Source organism: Salvelinus alpinus, chromosome 16 (assembly GCF_045679555.1).
Source record: "Salvelinus alpinus chromosome 16, SLU_Salpinus.1, whole genome shotgun sequence".
NCBI lineage: Eukaryota > Metazoa > Chordata > Actinopteri > Salmoniformes > Salmonidae > Salvelinus > Salvelinus alpinus.
This window is the reverse complement of record NC_092101.1, coordinates 47,175,288-47,195,098: the sequence shown is the minus strand read 5'-3', so window position 1 is coordinate 47,195,098 and position 19,811 is coordinate 47,175,288. Positions and strand designations below refer to the sequence as shown.

The 19,811-nt window shown below is 44.3% G+C and overlaps 1 protein-coding gene across 14 annotated transcripts in view; it reads right to left on the bottom strand.

Moving 5' to 3' along the window:
• Positions 1-19,811, bottom strand: part of LOC139541722 (disks large homolog 1-like) — a 269,358-nt gene that overhangs the window by 134,818 nt on the left and 114,729 nt on the right. The window contains exon 1 of one of the 14 annotated variants that reach the window (XM_071346687.1): positions 5,221-5,864. The exons of the other annotated variants lie outside the window; for them this stretch is intronic. Within the exon in view, the coding sequence (XP_071202788.1) occupies positions 5,221-5,478 (258 nt within the window). The 5' untranslated portion in view covers positions 5,479-5,864. Of the gene's footprint in view, positions 1-5,220; positions 5,865-19,811 lie in introns of those variants that run through there. 14 annotated transcript variants of the gene reach the window in all.

Here is a 19,811-nt window from a genome sequence, read left to right as displayed (position 1 = left end):
ACTGAGGAGTGGCTTCTGTCTGGCCACTCTACCATAAAGGTGGAGTGCTGCAGAGATGGTTGTCCTACTGGAATGTTCTCCCATCTCCACAGAGGAACTCTGGAGCTCTGTCAGAGTGACCATCAGGTTCTTTGTCACCTCTCTGACCAAGGCCCTTCTCCCCCGATTGCCCAGCTTGGCCGGGTGGCCAGCTCTAGGAAGAGTCTTGGTGGTTCCAAACTTCTTCAATTTAAGAATAATGGAGGCCACTGTGTTCTTGGGAACCTTCAATGCTGCTAAAATGTTTTGGTACCCTCCCCAGTTCTGTGCCTCGACACAATCCTGTCTCGAAGTTCTACAGACACTTCCCTCAACCTCATGGCTTGGTTTTTGCTCTGACATCCACTGTCAACTGTGGGACCTTATCTAGACAGGTGTGTGCCTTTCCAAATCATGTCCAATAAATTGAATTTACTACAGGTGGTCTCTAATCAAGTTGTAGAAACATCTCAAGGATGATCAATAGAAACAGGATGTACCTGAACTCAATTTCGAGTCTCATAGCAAATGATCTGAATACTTACAGTTGAAGTCAGAAGTTTACATACACTTAGGTTGGAGTCATCAAAACTCGTTTTTCAACCACTCTACAAATTTCTTGTTAACAAACTATAGTTTTGGCAAGTCGGTTAGGACATCTACTTTGTGCATGACACAAGTAATTTTTCCAACAATTGTTTAAAGACAGATTATTTCACTGTATCACAATTCTAGTGGGTCAGAAGTTTACATACACTAAGTTGGTTCATCCTTGGGAGCAATTTCCAAACGCCTGCAGGTACCACATTCATCTGTACAAACAATAGTACGCAAGTATAAACACCATGAGACCACGCAGCCATCATACCACTCAGGAAAGAGACGCGTTCTGTCTCCTAGAGATTAACGTACTTTGGTGCGAAAAGTGCAAATCAATCCCAGAACAACAGCAAAAGACCTTGTGAAGATGCTGGAGGAAACAGGTACAAAAGTATCTATATCCACAGTAAAACGAGTCCTATATCGACATAACCTGAAAGGCCGCTCAGCAAGGAAGAAGCCACTGCTCCAAAACCGCCATAAAAAGGCCAGACTATGGTTTGCAACTGCACATGGGGACAAAGATCGTACTTTTTGGAGAAATGTCCTCTGGTCTGATGAAACAAAAATAGAACTGTTTGTCCATAATGACCATTGTTATGTATGGAGGAAAAAGGGGGAAGCTTGCAAGCCGAAGAACACCATCACAACCGTGAAGCACAGGGGTGGAGCATCATGCTGTGGGGGTTCTTTGCTGCAGGAGGGACTGGTGCACTTCACAAAATAGATGGCATCATGAGGGAGGAAGAGTATGTGGATATATTGACGCAACATCTCAAGACATCAGTCAGGAAGTTAAAGCTTGGTCGCAAATGGGTCTTCCAAATGGACAATGACCCCAAGCATACTTCCAAAGTTGTGGCAAAATGGCTTAAGGACTACAAAGTCAAGCTATTGGCGTGGCCATCACAAAGCCCTGACCTCAATCCCATAGAATATATGTGGGCAGAACTGAAAAAGCGTGTGCGAGCAAGGAGGCCTACAAACCTGACTCAGTTCACCAGCTCTGTCAGGAGGAATGGACCAAAAATTCACCCAACTTATTGTGGGAAGCGTGTGGAAGGCTACCGAAAACATTTGACCCAAGTTAAACAACTCAAGGCAATGCTATCAAATACTAATCGAGTGTATGTAAACTTCTGACCCACTGGGAATGTGATGAAAGAAATAAAAGCTGAAATAAATCATTCTCTCTACTATTATTCTGACATTTAACATTCTTAAAATAAAGTGGTGATCCTAACTGACTTAAGACAGGGAATTGTTACTAGGATTAAATGTCAGGAATTGTGAAAAACTGAGTTTGAATGTATTTGGCTAAGGTGTATGTAAACAAGGATATATATATATATAATTTATTTTACATACATTTGCAAAAATGTCAAATAAACCTGTTTTCGCTTTGTCATTATGGGGTATTGTGTGTAGATTGATGAGGAAAATGTTTTATTTAATCAATTTTAGAATAAGGCTGTAACGTAACAAAATGTAGAAAAAGTAATGGGGTCTGAATACTTTCCAAAAGCCCAGTACATCCCATACAGCCAAGGATCCCTACAGTACATCCCATACAGCCAAGGATCCCTACAGTACATCCCATACAGCCAAGGATCCCTACAGTACATCCCATACAGCCAAGGATCCCTACAGTACATCCCATACAGCCAAGGATCCCTACAGTACATCCCATACAGCCAAGGATCCCTACAGTACATCCCATACAGCCAAGGATCCCTACAGTACATCCCATACAGCCAAGGATCCCTACAGTACATCCCATACAGTCAAGGATCCCTACAGTACATCCCATACAGCCAAGGATCCCTACAGTACATCCCATACAGCCAAGGATCCCTACAGTACATCCCATACAGTCAAGGATCCCTACAGTACATCCCATACAGCCAAGGATCCCTACAGTACATCCCATACAGCCAAGGATCCCTACAGTACATCCCATACAGTCAAGGATCCCTACAGTACATCCCATACAGTCAAGGATCCCTACAGTACATCCCATACAGTCAAGGGTCCCTACAGTACATCCCATACAGTCAATGATCCCTACAGTACATCCCATACAGCCAAGGATCCCTACAGTACATCCCATACAGCCAAGGATCCCTACAGTACATCCCATACAGTCAAGGATCCCTACAGTACATCCCATACAGCCAAGGATCCCTACAGTACATCCCATACAGCCAAGGATCCCTACAGTACATCCCATACAGTCAAGGATCCCTACAGTACATCCCATACAGCCAAGGATCCCTACAGTACATCCCATACAGTCAAGGGTCCCTACAGTACATCCCATACAGTCAAGGATCCCTACAGTACATCCCATACAGCCAAGGATCCCTACAGTACATCCCATACAGTCATGGATCCCTACAGTACATCCCATACAGTCATGGATCCCTACAGTACATCCCATACAGCCAAGGATCCCTTTATCTTTAATATTCAAGACCCTTCCATGTTTGGTGAAGGATCCACCAAAGCAATCCTCCTGTGTTCCCCCGCCTCCGTTTTACACGATCGTCTGTTAAGAAACGCTCTGTAGTTTGTGTATAAGTTACCTCCCCAGCGATGCTAACCTCCTCATCAATTATTACAGAGACATAGAGAAAAAATCTCTCTGCTTCCTACCATTACAGCACTCCAGTCCACTCCTAGAGACATAAACCTCCGACACAACAATCCATGCTAACCGAGAAAGTTCTAGAACACCCGACCACAACAGAAGACATGCACTAATTACACGATTCAACTAGTTTCGAGTTTGACACAATTGACAAACATCAGGTTCATTCATTACTGCTAGGTACATGATATATTACTGTATGAGGCTTTACATGAGATCTACAGGAAGTAGATCGAGACTCAGCCCTTACACCCTTAAAATCGACTGAACATATCCGTAACAATTTCTCAGGACTTTAATCCTTGCTTTGCTATACTGGACCCAACTCCTTCTGATCTGAACCTTAAAACGGGTCTTGAACTCAGACCCTAGAGGACGACAGAGAAGGTATGTCTTAATGACCAGGAGGCCGTGGCGTGAGAACGTACTGTATTGTTCGGGTGTTTGTGGGTAAAAAGGCTCATGAAAGAAAGATGAAGTGGTTGTTGTGAGTACTACAGAAAATACTTCCTCCCATATGTCCTTCTCCATCCTTCTCCGTCCTTCTCCATCCTTCTCCGTCCTTCTCCATCCTTCTCCATCCTTCTCCATCCTTCTCCGTCCTTCTCCGTCCTTCTCCGTCCTTCTCCATCCTTCTCCATCCTTCTCCATCCTTCTCCGTCCTTCTCCATCCTTCTCCATCCTTCTCCATCCTTCCCTTTTTGTCAATCTTTCAAAAGTCTCCATCCATCCATCTCCGTTTCTTCTTCCCTCAGTAAAAGACAGGATGAATTGATATAAAAGTGATGGCACCTCACAGTGCAGCAGCAGCAGCTGTAATGGGCCATTAGTCCTCCACTAAGTGCTCTGGACAACACCTTGGGAAGAAGCTCTAGGCCCAGTCCAATCTGATTACAGTTTATAACTCAGAAAACAATAGAACACTGAGTGCTGCTGGCGCCAGCTTTCTACCCCACAGACAGCAGTCCCTGGACATCAGGGTACAGACCCTGTTGATTTACTACAACACAGGACTGGATGGGAACACAAACCCCACTTGGTCATGATGTCACTGATAAAGTTCAGCTCACTAGTGAGCCTCTTCTTGAACAAGCATCTTTACACCAACAATTTGCTCAACAGATCTTCATGAGGGTTTGCCAAAACATTAAAAGACAAATCAAACTTGTGGTTAATCGTGCTCTTGTCTTGTCCATTCATCTGTTATGGTTCCATCAGTATGTAATGGATGATAATTATCAGAGGTGAAACTTGAGCCTCCAGTACAGTAGTGACCATGAGCCCTCATGCCTCACCAGACACAGAAAATAACCAACCAGCCCTGATCTCTCCTCTCCTCCACTCCCAACTCCCGATGGTTGACAAGACAAGACAGGAAGACAGGACTGAGACAGCACTATGTGAGGATGCTAGCCAGGTTAGTTAACCTTGGTCAAGGAATAAATGACTGACTTGATGCGTTAAAGGAGCATGGTGAAGCAGGACATCTAATGCTCCAGAGAGGTATTAGGAGGTGGCTAGGTGCCAAGAGGACTAGGGATTGGTCTCGGTAAACACTTGACTTTCTATAGTACACTCCCAGGAGATTGACGGACAGCTCTGCACCTCTCCACAAGGCTGAGGAGACAGGCATCTTAGTTTACACTTTCGATGCTGAGCTTTTAGGGAACATTCTGTATCTTCTGCCTACATGCTTAGAGACATCTTAGAGCAACAGTAGTTGCCATAGTAACCTTGAGGAATATAAATAGAAACAGTGTTTGCCACACAAGTATCCGAGGCTACAGTCTTACACAGGTAAATATCAAGCCCAAACAATTGAACAATACAGAATTGTTCCTTGCCTTGTCTACAAACACTGAGTATTACCAGGCAATGAAAGCAGGAAATCCGCAGTGTGAGCACATTTACAGTATACCTGTTTGTACTACCGGCGTGTGATCTGGAATTACCTGAGTGGCTCCGGCTGTGATGCAGTCACTAAAGGCGTTTCTCTTCGAGAAGAAGGTGATGAGCTGCTGCCAGTGAGAGGAGGAAGAGGAGGAGGAGGAGGAAGGTGAGCCAGTATGATGTCCCGAGGGCAGTTCCTCTGAGGCGCCTCTCTTGGGCCCCTGTTTCTGTTTCTGGGGCCCCCCATGCCCTTGGCCCCCGCCTCCACCGCTCCGCCCACCTCGTGGGAACTGAGTGTTGTTGCCGAAGATGAAATTCATCTCAGGGACCAGAGGAGGGAAGAGAAATAACTATCCCCTCTTCTCTTCCTTTAGGGCCGGGAACGAGAGAACAGCTGGCCTACGGAGCGATTGAACTGGCAGCCACAGAGGAGAGGAATATAAGGTGGAGGAGTTGGAGGGGTGTGCAGGTACGGGTAAGGTTACTCACTGCATCCTATTGAGCAGTAAGAGGGACCAAAAGTCCAAAAGGAAGTCCATTAGATCGTGAAAGACAGACAGCCCCGTCTGCATCCTCCGTTCCCTAACCAGGGGGACACACCAGACGCAACATGGTCAACAGCTGGGAAGGAGACCAGATGGCACCGCCAGAAACTCCCCAGCAGTAGTCTCTCTGGATCACTGGGACTCTTCTCTCTCTTGTTCTCTTCTATTTCAAGAACGACAGAACGGGGAAGGGGGGGGGGGGGGGGTCGAAAGGCAGGAAATGGGCTTGATTACCTGACAAGTCTTGGAGACATCAGAGAAGGGAGGTCTATTTCTTTCTTTCTGTCTCTCCCTTGTTTCCAGGTTGTAAGTGGACCTCCAGTGAAGTGCAGTCAAATGACCAGGGCTCAATCACAGTACATTCCTAAGAGGAGAAGAACAGCTCAGAGACTCCCCCCTCTAAACCTCCACACTCACATTAAATATAGATGGAGAGAAGATCCATCCTGAGCTCTGATCTGGTGTGGTCTTCCTACTCCTCCTCTCCTCTCTTCCACTCCTTTCCTCTCTTCCTCCTCCTCCCCTCCCTCACTCAGTCCCAGATGAGTTGAACTCTATTGAAAGTCATCAGAAACCTCTGTGGCCGCAGGAAAGCTTTCACAGAGAGGTGTTACTGATTGGTCCTGCCACTCCAGAGCCATTGTCCAGGCGTAGAAACCCGTGCGTCACCAGATATGATTATGGACGCTGTTGACGCCCCTGCCAGCCGACATAACACTGAAACTCAGCACCTCTCTCGAAAAGGTGCTCGCAGGTCCAGAAGGATCAGACAGACAGAGGAGAAAGGAATAAGAAAATGCCCAAAAGCGTTTGAGAACAAGATGAGTGTGAGACGCCACAGATACACTTCCCTAGATGAGTGTGTAAAATCCAGGAAGGAAGTATTAGCCGTTAGCCAGTTCAGTCGGGTAAACGTCAGCTTCTGGTGCTGCGTGATGGTGACTATGTGTGTAAGTGTGTAAATGTGTGTTCTCCTCCTCGGGTGTTTTCAGACACTGCAGCTCGCTGGTCTCCCACACATACTGCCGCCACCGATCCACAGTGGAATAACAACAGCCTGTGCCCATCAGAGGGGAAAAAAAGAACAGGATCCTGGTCTGTGTCAACGCCTGTTGATTCTCTGTCTGCTCCTTCTCATCTTCCTCTCATACTGAAATAGTAGAAGCATCCTCCTCCTCCTCCTCCATCCAGAGCCAGCCTATAGCTGAGCCAGAGTCACAGGTGTCAACGAGGTAAGAGCCATTGTCACAGCTCGTGCTCCTACTCTGTGGGGACCGGCACCATGGCAACAGCTTTCACATCAAATAGAGCTGCAATCCCACCAACCAAGCTCCTCCCTCCCTGCCTGCTCCTACAACTCCAAAGATATTCTCCAGAGACAGAGAGAAATAACAGGACTCCTCGTCCACATGTCACCGCTGTGGTGTCTGTATCCACATGTCACCGCTGTGGTGTCTGTATCCACATGTCACCGCTGTGGTGTCTGTATCCACATGTCACCGCTGTGGTGTCTGTATCCACATGTCACCGCTGTGGTGTCTGTATCCACATGTCACCGCTGTGGTGCCTGGATCCACATGTCACCGATGTGGTGCCTGTATCCACATGTCACCGCTGTGGTGTCTGTATCCACATGTCACCGCTGTGGTGTCTGTATCCACAGGCACCTACAGTCAAGTCCTGATCAGATCAGCCTCACTGTAGCTAGGAGACAGAAATAGCATCTACCTCTAGTTAGCACTACAGCCAGAGAAATGGCAGGGATATTTATTTTCAGGGAGTTAAATGATACTTTACTACTGTATATAGTGCTGTGGTTAGCTAGGGAAATTGCAGGGATATTTTCAAGGAGTATAAATCTTAATTTTTGGTATGCGCATAGATTATGTTGATCTTATGCACAAGTATTCAGCACAATTGATGGTTCTGCCATGATACAGAAAACCAGAGTTGCATCACTGCTGCTGTGTTAGTCATTTAACTAGCTGAGGTTCTCCAACAATGTTATTAACCCATGAATAACCACAGCCTCAGGAAGGTAAGTTCCATCCAGGTGTCTCACTATGTTACAGGAGGCTCTTCCTGAGACCTTTCACACTCTCACCCACTCACTCACTCCACCCACAACACTCACTCACTCACTCACTCACTCACTCACTCACTCACTCACTCACTCACTCACTCACTCACTCACTCACTCACTCACTCACTCACTCACTCACTCACTCACTCACTCACTCACTCACTCACTCACTCACTCACTCACTCACTCACTCACTCACTCACTCACTCACTCACTCCACCCACTCCCTCACTCACTCCACTCACTCACTCACTCACTCACTCACTCACTCACTCACTCACTCACTCACTCACTCACTCACTCACTCACTCACTCACTCACTCACTCACTCACTCACTCACTCACTCACTCACTCACTCACTCACTCACTCACTCACTCACTCACTCACTCACTCACTCACTCACTCCACTCACTCACTCCACTCACTCACTCACTCACTCACTCACTCACTCACTCACTCACTCACTCACTCACTCACTCACTCACTCACTCTCACTCCACCCACTCACTCCACCCACACACACTCACTCCACCCACCCACATACCTCCCCACCCCACAGTAAATGAGATATCCAAACACCACCTGCCCATCTATGCCAAGAACCTAACACATGTGAATGACACACTCATACAAGAACAAGAACCTAACACATGTGAATGACACACTCATACAAGCTGTTAGCCTTTCCTGTACCTGCCTGATCACTTCCAGTGTACTCAGGCAGACAACGCGGCTGTCAAAACTCTGTCTCTGTCTGCATCCTCAATCCAATGTGACCTTATACATGTAGGATCAGCTCAATAATGCATTGCCAATTAAATAAGTACCCGGGACATGTATATTTGATGAGAGTGGTGCTGCGGACCCCTGAGAGTGTTCCACGGAGTTAAAAGTATTTATCTCAGCTCAGTTCTACCCTGGAAGCACTGACAGAGATACAGTGGATTGGGAAAGTATTCAGACACCTTGACTTTTTCCACATTTTGTTACATTACAGCCCTCTTCAATCTACACACAATACCCCATAATGACAAAGTTTCACAGGTTTTTAGAAATGTGTGCAAATGTATTAAAAATTGTAAAAAATTATTTCTTATTTACATATTTGTAAGTCGCTCTGAAATGGGAGTCTGCTAAATGACTTAAAATGTAAAATGTAAACATAAATATTCAGTCTACTTTGCTATGAGACTATAAATTGAGCTCAGGTATATCCTGTTTCCATTGATCATCCTTGAGATGTTTCTACAACTTGATTGGAGTCCACCTGTGGTAATTCAATTGATTGGACATGATTTGGAAAGGCACACACCTGTCTATAGAAGGTCCCACATTTGAGCGCATCTGGGGAAGGGTACCCAAAAAAATCTGTAACATTGAAGGTCCCCAAGAACACAGTGGCCTAAATCATTCTTAAATGGAAGAAGTTTGGAACCACCAAGACTCTTCCTAGAGCTGGCAGCCCGGTCAAACTGAGCAATCGGGGGAGAAGGGCCTTGGTCAGGGAGGTGACCAAGAACCAGACAGTCACTCTTACAAAGCTCCAGAGTTCCTCTGTGGAGATGGGAGAACCTTCCAGAAGGACAACCATCTCTGCAGCACTCCACCAATCAGGCCTTTTTGGTAGAGTGGCCAGACGTAAGCCACTCCTCAATAAAAGGCACATGATAGCCCGCTTGGAGTTTGCCAAAAGGCACCTAAAGGACTCTCAGACCATGAGAAACAAGATTCTCTGGTCTGATGAAACCAAGATTGAACTCTTTGTCCTGAATGCCAACCGTCACGTCTGAAGGAAACCTGGCACCATCCCTACAGTGAAGCATACTGGCAGCATCATGCTGTGGGGATGTTTTTCAGCGGCAGTGACTGGGAGACTAGTCAGGATCGAGGGAAAAATGAACGAAGCAAAGTACAGAGAGATTATTGATGAAAACCTGCTCCAGAGCGCTCAGGACCTCAGACTGGGGTGAAGGTTCACTTTCCAACAGGACAACGACCCTAAGCACACAGCCAATACAACGCAAGAGTGGCTTCGGGACAAGTCTCTGAATGTCCTTGAGTGGCCCAGCCAGAGCCCGGACTTGAACCCGATCAAACATCTCTGGAGAGACCTGAAAATAGCTGTGCAGCGACGCTCCCCATCCAACCTGACAGAGCTTGAGAGGATCTGCAGAGAAGAATGGGAGAAACTCCCCAAATACAGGTGTGCCAAGTTTGTACCCTTAACTCAGCTCATCACCTTCTTCTCGAAGAGAAACGCCTTTAGGTGTGCCATACCCAAGAAGACTCGAGGCTGTAATCGCTGCCAAAGGTGCTTCAACAAAGTACTGAGTAAAGGGTCTGAATACTTATGTAAATGTGATATTTCAGTTTTTATCAATTTATAAAACATTATAAAACCTGGTTTTGCTTCGTCATTATGGGGTATTGTGTGTAGATTGATGAGGGGGAAAAACAATGTAATACATTTTAGAATAAGGCTGTAACGTAACAAAATGAAAAAGTCAAGGGGAATACCTTCCAAATGCGCTTTATATGCAAAGTTCAACAAACTACAGTACCTTCCTTACTCAAATGAACAAACTACAGTACCCTCCCTACTCAAATGAACAAACTACAGTACCCTCCTTACTCAAATTAACAAACTACAGTACCCTCCTTACTCAAATTAACAAACTACAGTACCCTCCCTACTCAAATGAACAAACTACAGTACCCTCCTTACTCAAATTAACAAACTACAGTACCCTCCCTACTCAAATTAACAAACTACAGTACCCTCCTTACTCAAATTAACAAACTACAGTACCCTCCTTACTCAAATTAACAAACTACAGTACCCTCCTTACTCAAATTAACAAACTACAGTACCCTCCTTACTCAAATTAACAAACTACAGTACCCTCCTTACTCAAATTAACAAACTACAGTACCCTCCCTACTCAAATTAACAAACTACAGTACCCTCCCTACTCAAATTAACAAACTACAGTACCTTCCTTACTCAAATTAACAAACTACAGTACCTTCCTTACTCAAATTAACAAACTACAGTACCCTCCTTACTCAAATTAACAAACTACAGTACCCTTCCTACTCAAATTAACAAACTACAGTACCCTCCTTACTCAAATGAACAAACTACAGTACCATCCTTACTCAACTGAACAAACTACAGTACCCTCCCTACTCAAATTAACAAACTACAGTACCCTTCCTACTCAAATGAACAATCTACAGTACCCTCCTTACTCAAATTAACAAACTACAGTACCCTCCCTACTCAAATTAACAAACTACAGTACCCTCCTTACTCAAATTAACAAACTACAGTACCCTCCTTACTCAAATTAACAAACTACAGTACCCTCCCTACTCAAATGAACACTCCATTATATTATCACTTGAGTTTTAGAACTAGCATGTACATTTTCCAGAACGTTTTTGAGCTGATCCATGTTGCAGATACAGAACAATAATAAGGAAGCTGCCCAAATGACGTTTCAAAAGAATGACCAGTGTAGTCACGGTGTAAGTATCCCAGGTAAACTGTATAACTACATTGTATCTGCGCAACCAAGATGGAATCATCATGAATAAATGAACATGTTTTCACTGTAAGCCGTAGCTTTAGGATACATTTTGGACAGGCTCGTAGGCAATCCCAACAAGAGACATCTGTACTCCAGTCTGGTACAGTGCACCTGTAGGATGACCCTTGACCCTTCCACTCTCCTGTTGCATGTAACCCAGCACCACCACTGCAGCCTGCCTGGTGAACAGTCTTCTCTAAAGTCTACAGACTAATGGGTTCTTAATGGTCCACTTTACCCGGCCACTGTACATCACTGAAGAGTCCTTTTGACACACCCTAATGGCTGTTATCACAGTTCAAAAGTCCAGCGACAGGAGGGGAGGATGGCCTGAGTTTAGGGCTGGGCTAGTCATTAAGGGGAGGATGTAATGAGTTTAGGGCTGGGCTAGTCATTAAGGGGAGGATGGCCTGAGTTTAGGACTGGGCTAGTCATTAAGGGGAGGATGTAATGAGTTTAGGGCTGGGCTAGTCATTAAGGGGAGGATGTAATGAGTTTAGGGCTGGGCTAGTCATTAAGGGGAGGATGTAATGAGTTTAGGATTGGGCTAGTCATTAAAGGGAGGATGTAATGAGTGTAGGGCTGGGCTAGTCATTAAGGGGAGGATGTAATGAGTTTAGGACTGGGCTAGTCATTAAGGGGAGGATGACCTGAGTTTAGGGCTGGGCTAGTCATTAAGGGGAGGATGGCCTGAGTTTAGGGCTGGGCTAGTCATTAAGGGGAGGATGGCCTGAGTTTAGGGCTGGGCTAGTCATTAAGGGGAGGATGTAATGAGTTTAGGGCTGGGCTAGTCATTAAGGGGAGGATGTAATGAGTTTAGGGCTGGGCTAGTCATTAACCTTTTCTCAATACAGGGGGTGCTGTTTCCACTTTGGAAAATATCGTCTCCAAATTAAACTGCCTCATACTCAATTCCTGCTCGTACAATATGCATATTATTATTACTATTGGATAGAAAACAATCTCTAGTTTCTAAAACCGTTTGAATTATGTCTGTGGGTGAACCAGAACTCTTTCTACAGCGAAAATCATGACAGGACATGCGAAGGTCTGAAAACTAGGCTCTGATCTCGGATCAGTTTAAAGCTCTGTGTGTGCCCTATGGATCGAAATGAACTGCACCCGCCTTCCCCTGGATGTCAGTAACCAATGAGAAGTGGAATGGTGTTTCTACGTATTTCTCAGAGCTTATAAAAAAGGGCAAGGAACGAGGTGCGCTCTCTTTTCGACTTCCGCCATTACGCAACGCAAGACCTCAGGATAGCATTTTGAAACGCTCAGTTATCGGCCTTAGATATGTCCGTCTGTAATTTAATTCGGTATAGGTGTTAGAAACATCATAACGAAGTTATTTGAAACCGATTTATATCAGTTTATGCGAGTATATTGCTATTTTCGGAATTTTCGTAGTATTGCGTTTGAGGATTTGGACATGTGTGTGCCACGTAGCTACTGTTAGCTGCTAGTTCCGAAGTTGAAGTGGACGTTTTACAACAAAGCAACGATTATTTTGGACAAAAGGACACATTGCCCAAGATTCTGATGGAAGCTCGTCCAAAAGTAAGAGCTATTTATGATTTTATTCCGTATTTATGTGGAAAAATGTAAACGCATTTTTCGGCCATTATTGCGGCACTAGTCTGGCTGCAACGCACACTGTATGTCTAGTAACGTTAATTTTAAAAATCTAAATCAGCGGTTGCATTAATAACCAATGCATCTTTCATTAGCTGTCCAACCTGTATTTTTTTAGTCAATCTAATCGATAAATAATTGTAAACTTAGGTGCCCTTCCAAGATGGCGCCGGCCAGAATGCATGCCATGTTTTGACTGATTACATAGCATAACCACGATTTGTGATGCTAAATATGCACATTTTCGAACAAACTCTATATGCATTGTGTAATATGATGTTACAGGACTGTCATCTGAAGAATTCTGAGAAGGTTAGTGAAAAAACTAATATATTTTGGTGGTGATAACGTTATCGCGCTTTTTGCCTTGAATCAATGCTGGGGTGATGTTAGCTCATGTGGTATGCTAATATAACGATATATTGTGTTTTCGCTGTAAAACACTTAGAAAATCAGAAATATTGTCTGGATTCACAAGATGTTGGGCTTTCATTTGCTGTACGCTGTGTATTTTTCAGAAATGTTTTAAGATGAGTAATTAGGTAATACACGTTGCTCTCTGTAGTTATTCTAGTCGCTTTGGGTGAGTTTTGTGATAGTGGCTGCAATGGTAAACTGTGATTTATACCTGAAAAATGCACATTTTTCTAAAAAAACATATGCTATACCATAAATATGTTATCAGACTGTCATCTTATGAAGTTGTTTCTTGGTTAGTGGCTATATATATCTTTATTTAGTCGAATTAGTGATAGCTACTGATGGAGTAAAAAAGTGGTGGAGTAAAAAAAGTGGTGTCTTTTGCTAACGTGGTTAGCTAATAAATTTACATATTGTGTCTTCCCTGTAAAACATTTTAAAAATCAGAAATGATGGCTGGATTCACAAGATGTTGGGCTTTCATTTGCTGTATGCTGTGTATTTTTCAGAAATGTTTTAGGATGAGTATTTTGGTAATTGACGTCGGTCTCTGTAATTATTCCGGCTGCTTCCAACGCTATTTCAGATTGCAGCTGCAATGTAGAACTGTGATTTATACCTGAAATATGCACATTTTTCAAAAAAAACATATGCTATACCATAAATATGTTATCAGACTGTCATCTTATGAAGTTGTTTCTTGGTTAGTGGCTATATATATCTTTATTTAGTCGAAATTGTGATAGCTGCCCATGCAGGAAAAAAATGTTGGAGAAAAAAAAGTTGTGTCTTTTGCTATCGTGGTTAGCTAATAGATTTACATATTGTGTCTTCCCTGTAAAACATTTTAAAAATCAGAAATGATGGCTGGATTCACAAGATCTGTATCTTTCATCTGGTGTCTTGGACTTGTGATTTAATGATATTTAGATGCTAGTATTTACTTGTGACGCTATGCTAGGCTATGCTAGTCAGCTTTTTTACTGTGGGGGGTGCTCCCGGATCCGGGATGAGTACCAAGTAAAAGTTAAGGGGAGGATGTAATGAGTTTAGGGCTGGGCTAGTCATTAAGGGGAGGATGTAATGAGTTTAGGGCTGGGCTAGTCATTAAGGGGAGGATGTAATGAGTTTAGGGCTGGGCTAGTCATTAAGAGGAGGATGTAATGAGTTTAGGGCTGGGCTAGTCATTAAGAGGAGGATGTAATGAGTTTAGGGCTGGGCTAGTCATTAAGGGGAGGATGGCCTGAGTTTAGGGCTGGGCTAGTCATTAAGAGGAGGATGTAATGAGTTTAGGGCTGGGCTAGTCATTAAGGGGAGGATGACCTGAGTTTAGGGCTGGGCTAGTCATTAAGGGGAGGATGTAATGAGTTTAGGGCTGGGCTAGTCATTAAGGGGAGGATGTAATGAGTTTAGGGCTGGGCTAGTCATTAAGAGGAGGATGTAATGAGTTTAGGGCTGGGCTAGTCATTAAGGGGAGGATGTAATGAGTTTAGGGCTGGGCTAGTCATTAAGAGGAGGATGTAATGAGTTTAGGGCTGGGCTAGTCATTAAGAGGAGGATGTAATGAGTTTAGGGCTGGGCTAGTCATTAAGGGGAGGATGTAATGAGTTTAGGGCTGGGCTAGTCATTAAGGGGAGGATGTAATGAGTTTAGGGCTGGGCTAGTCATTAAGGGGAGGATGTAATGAGTTTAGGGCTGGGCTAGTCATTAAGGGGAGGATGTAATGAGTTTAGGGCTGGGCTAGTCATTAAGGGGAGGATGTAATGAGTTTAGGACTGGGCTAGTCATTAAGGGGAGGATGTAATGAGTTTAGGGCTGGGCTAGTCATTAAGAGGAGGATGTAATGAGTTTAGGGCTGGGCTAGTCATTAAGGGGAGGATGTAATGAGTTTAGGGCTGGGCTAGTCATTAAGAGGAGGATGTAATGAGTTTAGGGCTGGGCTAGTCATTAAGGGGAGGATGTAATGAGTTTAGGGCTGGGCTAGTCATTAAGAGGAGGATGTAATGAGTTTAGGGCTGGGCTAGTCATTAAGGGGAGGATGTAATGAGTTTAGGACTGGGCTAGTCATTAAGGGGAGGATGTAATGAGTTTAGGGCTGGGCTAGTCATTAAGGGGAGGATGTAATGAGTTTAGGGCTGGGCTAGTCATTAAGGGGAGGATGTAATGAGTTTAGGACTGGGCTAGTCATTAAGGGGAGGATGTAATGAGTTTAGGGCTGGGCTAGTCATTAAGGGGAGGATGTACACACACACACACACACACACACGGATAGCATTGGGTTAATGAGTTTCCATCCTAATCTTTGTTAGGATCTCAATATCTCACAATCTAATAGAGATTCCCCATAAAGTTCACATTTTACTTCGATCAGACTGGAGGTTAATGACCACCACCACCACCACCACATCCCATTCTGCAATTTAACAACACTTGAATATGTGGTTAATATGAGAAAAAGGCCATGACAGGCAGGCTTACTAGTGTCTACCTTAAAATATGGGCTGCAGTTATAGTTTACTAAGCACCTTCAGCACTAAAACTGCTCACACTGTAACGCACTTCAAATACTTGTTTAGGTTGCCTCATCAGTCTTTCCTCGTCTCCTACTAAGTACACGTTTAGCATGAATGCCTAGGCTATACTGTCGCCTCCCTCTGTTGCTGTCTGTATCTTGAACCCTGACATTTTATCGCTCTCACTGAAATCACAGGAGAGATTTCTGAGTCATAGTTTCCTAAAGCTCCACCCCTCTACCTGTCAGGAATGCAGGAAGTATGACAGTCACCTGTTCAGGTGGAAGCGCAGTACAACATTGTGGCAGTGCAGGTGATGCATCTTTGGAACGTCGGAGACTATGGTACAGTGTGATCTTATATAACCTCGGTAGCCAAATAAGAGAGTGACCTAGGGAACATGGCTTCCAGATATTTTTTCCCAGAGGAGACGCTCCTCTCCTGTCCTGTGTGCTGTTATCTCTTCAAGAACCCTGTCCTCCTGTCGTGTAGCCACCGCTTCTGTAAAGCCTGTCTGCACGACTATTGGAAGGGGAAATAAACTTGGGAATGTCCAGTTTGCAGGAGAAGATCATCAAGACACGAGCCTCCGTGTAAGCTGGTTTTAAAGAACATGTGTGAGGCCTTCTTACAGGAGAGAAGAAGTCAGAAAGCGTCTGAGCTGCTCTGCATGGAGAGAACCTCAAGCTCTTCTGTCTGGAGGATAAAAAGCATGTCTGTTTCGTGTGTCAGACTTCCAGAAAACACACAAACCACAAGTTCTGTCCCATAGATGAATCTGCACTCAAGACGGCACTGAAACCCTTAAGGGAGAAGCTGAAGAGCTTTAATGCAGTAAAAGTAACATGTGATAAAACAGCAGAGCACATTAAGAGCCGGGCCCAGACCACAGAAAACAGCAGAGCACATTAAGAGCCAGGCCCAGACCACAGAAAACAGCAGAGCACATTAAGAGCCGGGCCCAGACCACAGAAAACAGCAGAGCACATTAAGAGCCGGGCCCAGACCACAGAAAACAGCAGAGCACATTAAGAGCCAGGCCCAGACCACAGAAAACAGCAGAGCACATTAAGAGCCGGGCCCAGACCACAGAAAACAGCAGAGCACATTAAGAGCCAGGCCCAGACCACAGAAAACAGCAGAGCACATTAAGAGCCAGGCCCAGACCAGAAAGGCTGTCATTCTCTGACCCTGATAACAACATGCATATACACACTTATACACACTTACACACACACTTTCACTGAGGGAGTATCTCCATTCTTTTACAATATTGATACTTCAAGTAATCTGAAGATCTTACCAATGAAAGTATCTGTAACAGTGGAACAGCACAGTTACAGCTGATACCACCTCTGTCTGTAACAGTGGAACAGCACAGTTACAGCTGATACCACCTCTGTCTGTAACAGTGGAACAGCACAGTTACAGCTGATACCACCTCTGTCTGTAACAGTGGAACAGCACAGTTACAGCTGATACCACCTCTGTCTGTAACAGTGGAACAGCACAGTTACAGCTGATACCACCTCTGTCTGTAACAGTAGAACAACACAGTTACAGCTGATACCACCTCTGTCTGTAACAGTGGAACAGCACAGTTACAGCTGATACCACCTCTGTCTGTAACAGTGGAACAACACAGTTACAGCTGATACCACCTCTGTCTGTAACAGTGGAACAACAGGAACGAATAGAGTAAAGATGGGTGACAGGCCGCAGTCGTCTCTTACAATCTGACAGTCTAACCTTCTAACCATGTCTAACATAGTGACAAGTAAACCTTAGCTCACATGGCTCAACACTAACCCAGAGGAGCTTATGGAGAAGTTATTCCCACTGTAAATCTGTAGCTTTTAGCACTCTAGGTAAAACCGTTAAAATAAGACAAATAAAACAAACCGATAGATCTGAAACTGTTTTTAGTTAACCTTTATTTAACCAGGTTAGTCTCGATGGGAAGTATGTCTATTCATTTCAGTCCCTCGCCTCACAAACAAAAATATGGATCAAAGGGGGATTCTCAGTTAGGTGACTTGAGAACAGCCGTGCCCATGCTATAGTGGTGGGATTACTGATGGAGAGACTTAGTACCATGCACTTGTAAACCTTTATTTAACTAGGCAAGTCCGTTAAGAACAAATTCTTATTTACAATGACGGCCTACTCCGGCCAAACCCGGACGACGCTGGGCCAATTATGGGACTCCCAATCACGGCCGGATGTGATGCAGCCTGGATTCTAACCAGGTACTATAGTGACGCCTCTTGCACTGAGATGCAGTGCCTTAGTCCGCTGCACCACTCGGGAGCCCACAGTCACTGATAATATTGCTGGGGTGCTAAAATACACTGAACAAAAATATAAACTCAACATGTAAAGTTTCGGTCCCGTGTTTCATGAGCTGAGTTAAAAGACCCCAGAAATGTTCCATACGCACAAAAAGGTATCAAATGTTGTGCACAAATGTGTTTGAATCCCTGTTAGTGAGCATTCCTCCTTTGCCAAGATAATCCATCCACCTGACAGGTGTGGCATATCAAGAAGCTGATTAAACAGCATGATCATTACACAGGTGCACGTTGTGCTGGGGACAATAAAATATCACTCAAAATGTGCAGTTTTTTCACACAACAAAATGCCACAGATGCCTCAAATTTCGAGGGAGCGTGCAATTGGCATACTGGTTGCAGGAATGTCCACCAAGGCTGTTGCCAGAGAATTTAATCTTCATTTCTCTACCATAAGCCGCCTCCAACGTCGTTTGAGAGAATATGGCAGTACGTCCAACTGGCCTCACAACCGCAGACCACGTGTAACCATGCCAGCACAGGACCTCCACATCTGGCTTCTTCACCTGTTGGATCGTCTGAGACCAGCCACCCGGACAGCTGATGAAACTGAGGAGTATTTCTGTCTGTAATAAAGCCCTTTTGTGGGGAAAAACTCATTCTGATTGGCTGGGCCTACGCCCTCCGAGGCCCATCGATGGCTGTGCCCCTGCCCAGTCATGTGAAATCCATGTATTAGGGTCTAATGAATTTATTTCAATTAACTGATTTCCTTATATGAACTGTAACTCAGTAAAATCGTTGAAATACAGGCATGTTGCGTTTTATATTTTTGTTCAGTAGAGTTTTGCTTCAAGACAAAGCTCTCATTTTAATCAAGCAAATACATTTCGATTCATAAAACTACTTTGTGCGAGTACATATACTGGATAATAATATACTGTAGTGTAAAGCCTTAATACAGTACATATACTGGATAATAATATACTGTAATGTAAAGCCTTAACTTCTTTGGGGTAGGGGGCAGTATTTTCACATCCGGATGAAAAGTGTGCCAAGAGTAAACTGCCTGCTACTCAGGCCCAGATGCTAGGATATGCATATTATTAGTAGATTCAGATAGAAAACACTCTGAAGTTTCTAAAACTGTTTGAAGGATGTCTGTGAATATAACAGAACTCATATGGCAGGCGAAAACCTGAGAAAAAATCCAACCAGGAAGTGGGAAATCTGAGGTTTTTAGTTTTTCAACTCTTTGCTTATCCAAGATACAGTGGAAATGTGGTCATGTTGCACTCCCTAAGGCTTCCACTAGATGTCAACAGTCTTTAGAACCTTATTTGATGCTTCTACTGTGAGGTGGGGCCCGAATGAGGGGGAATAAGTAAGGTCTGCCATGAGCTGAACATGCGCTGACCATGCACGTTCACGTGAGAGTTCCATCGCATTTCTGAAGACAAAGGAATTCTCCGGTTGTAACATTATTGAAGATTTATGTTAAAAACATCCTAAAGATTGATTCTATACTTAGTTTGACATGTTTCTACGGACTGTAATATAACTTTTGCCTG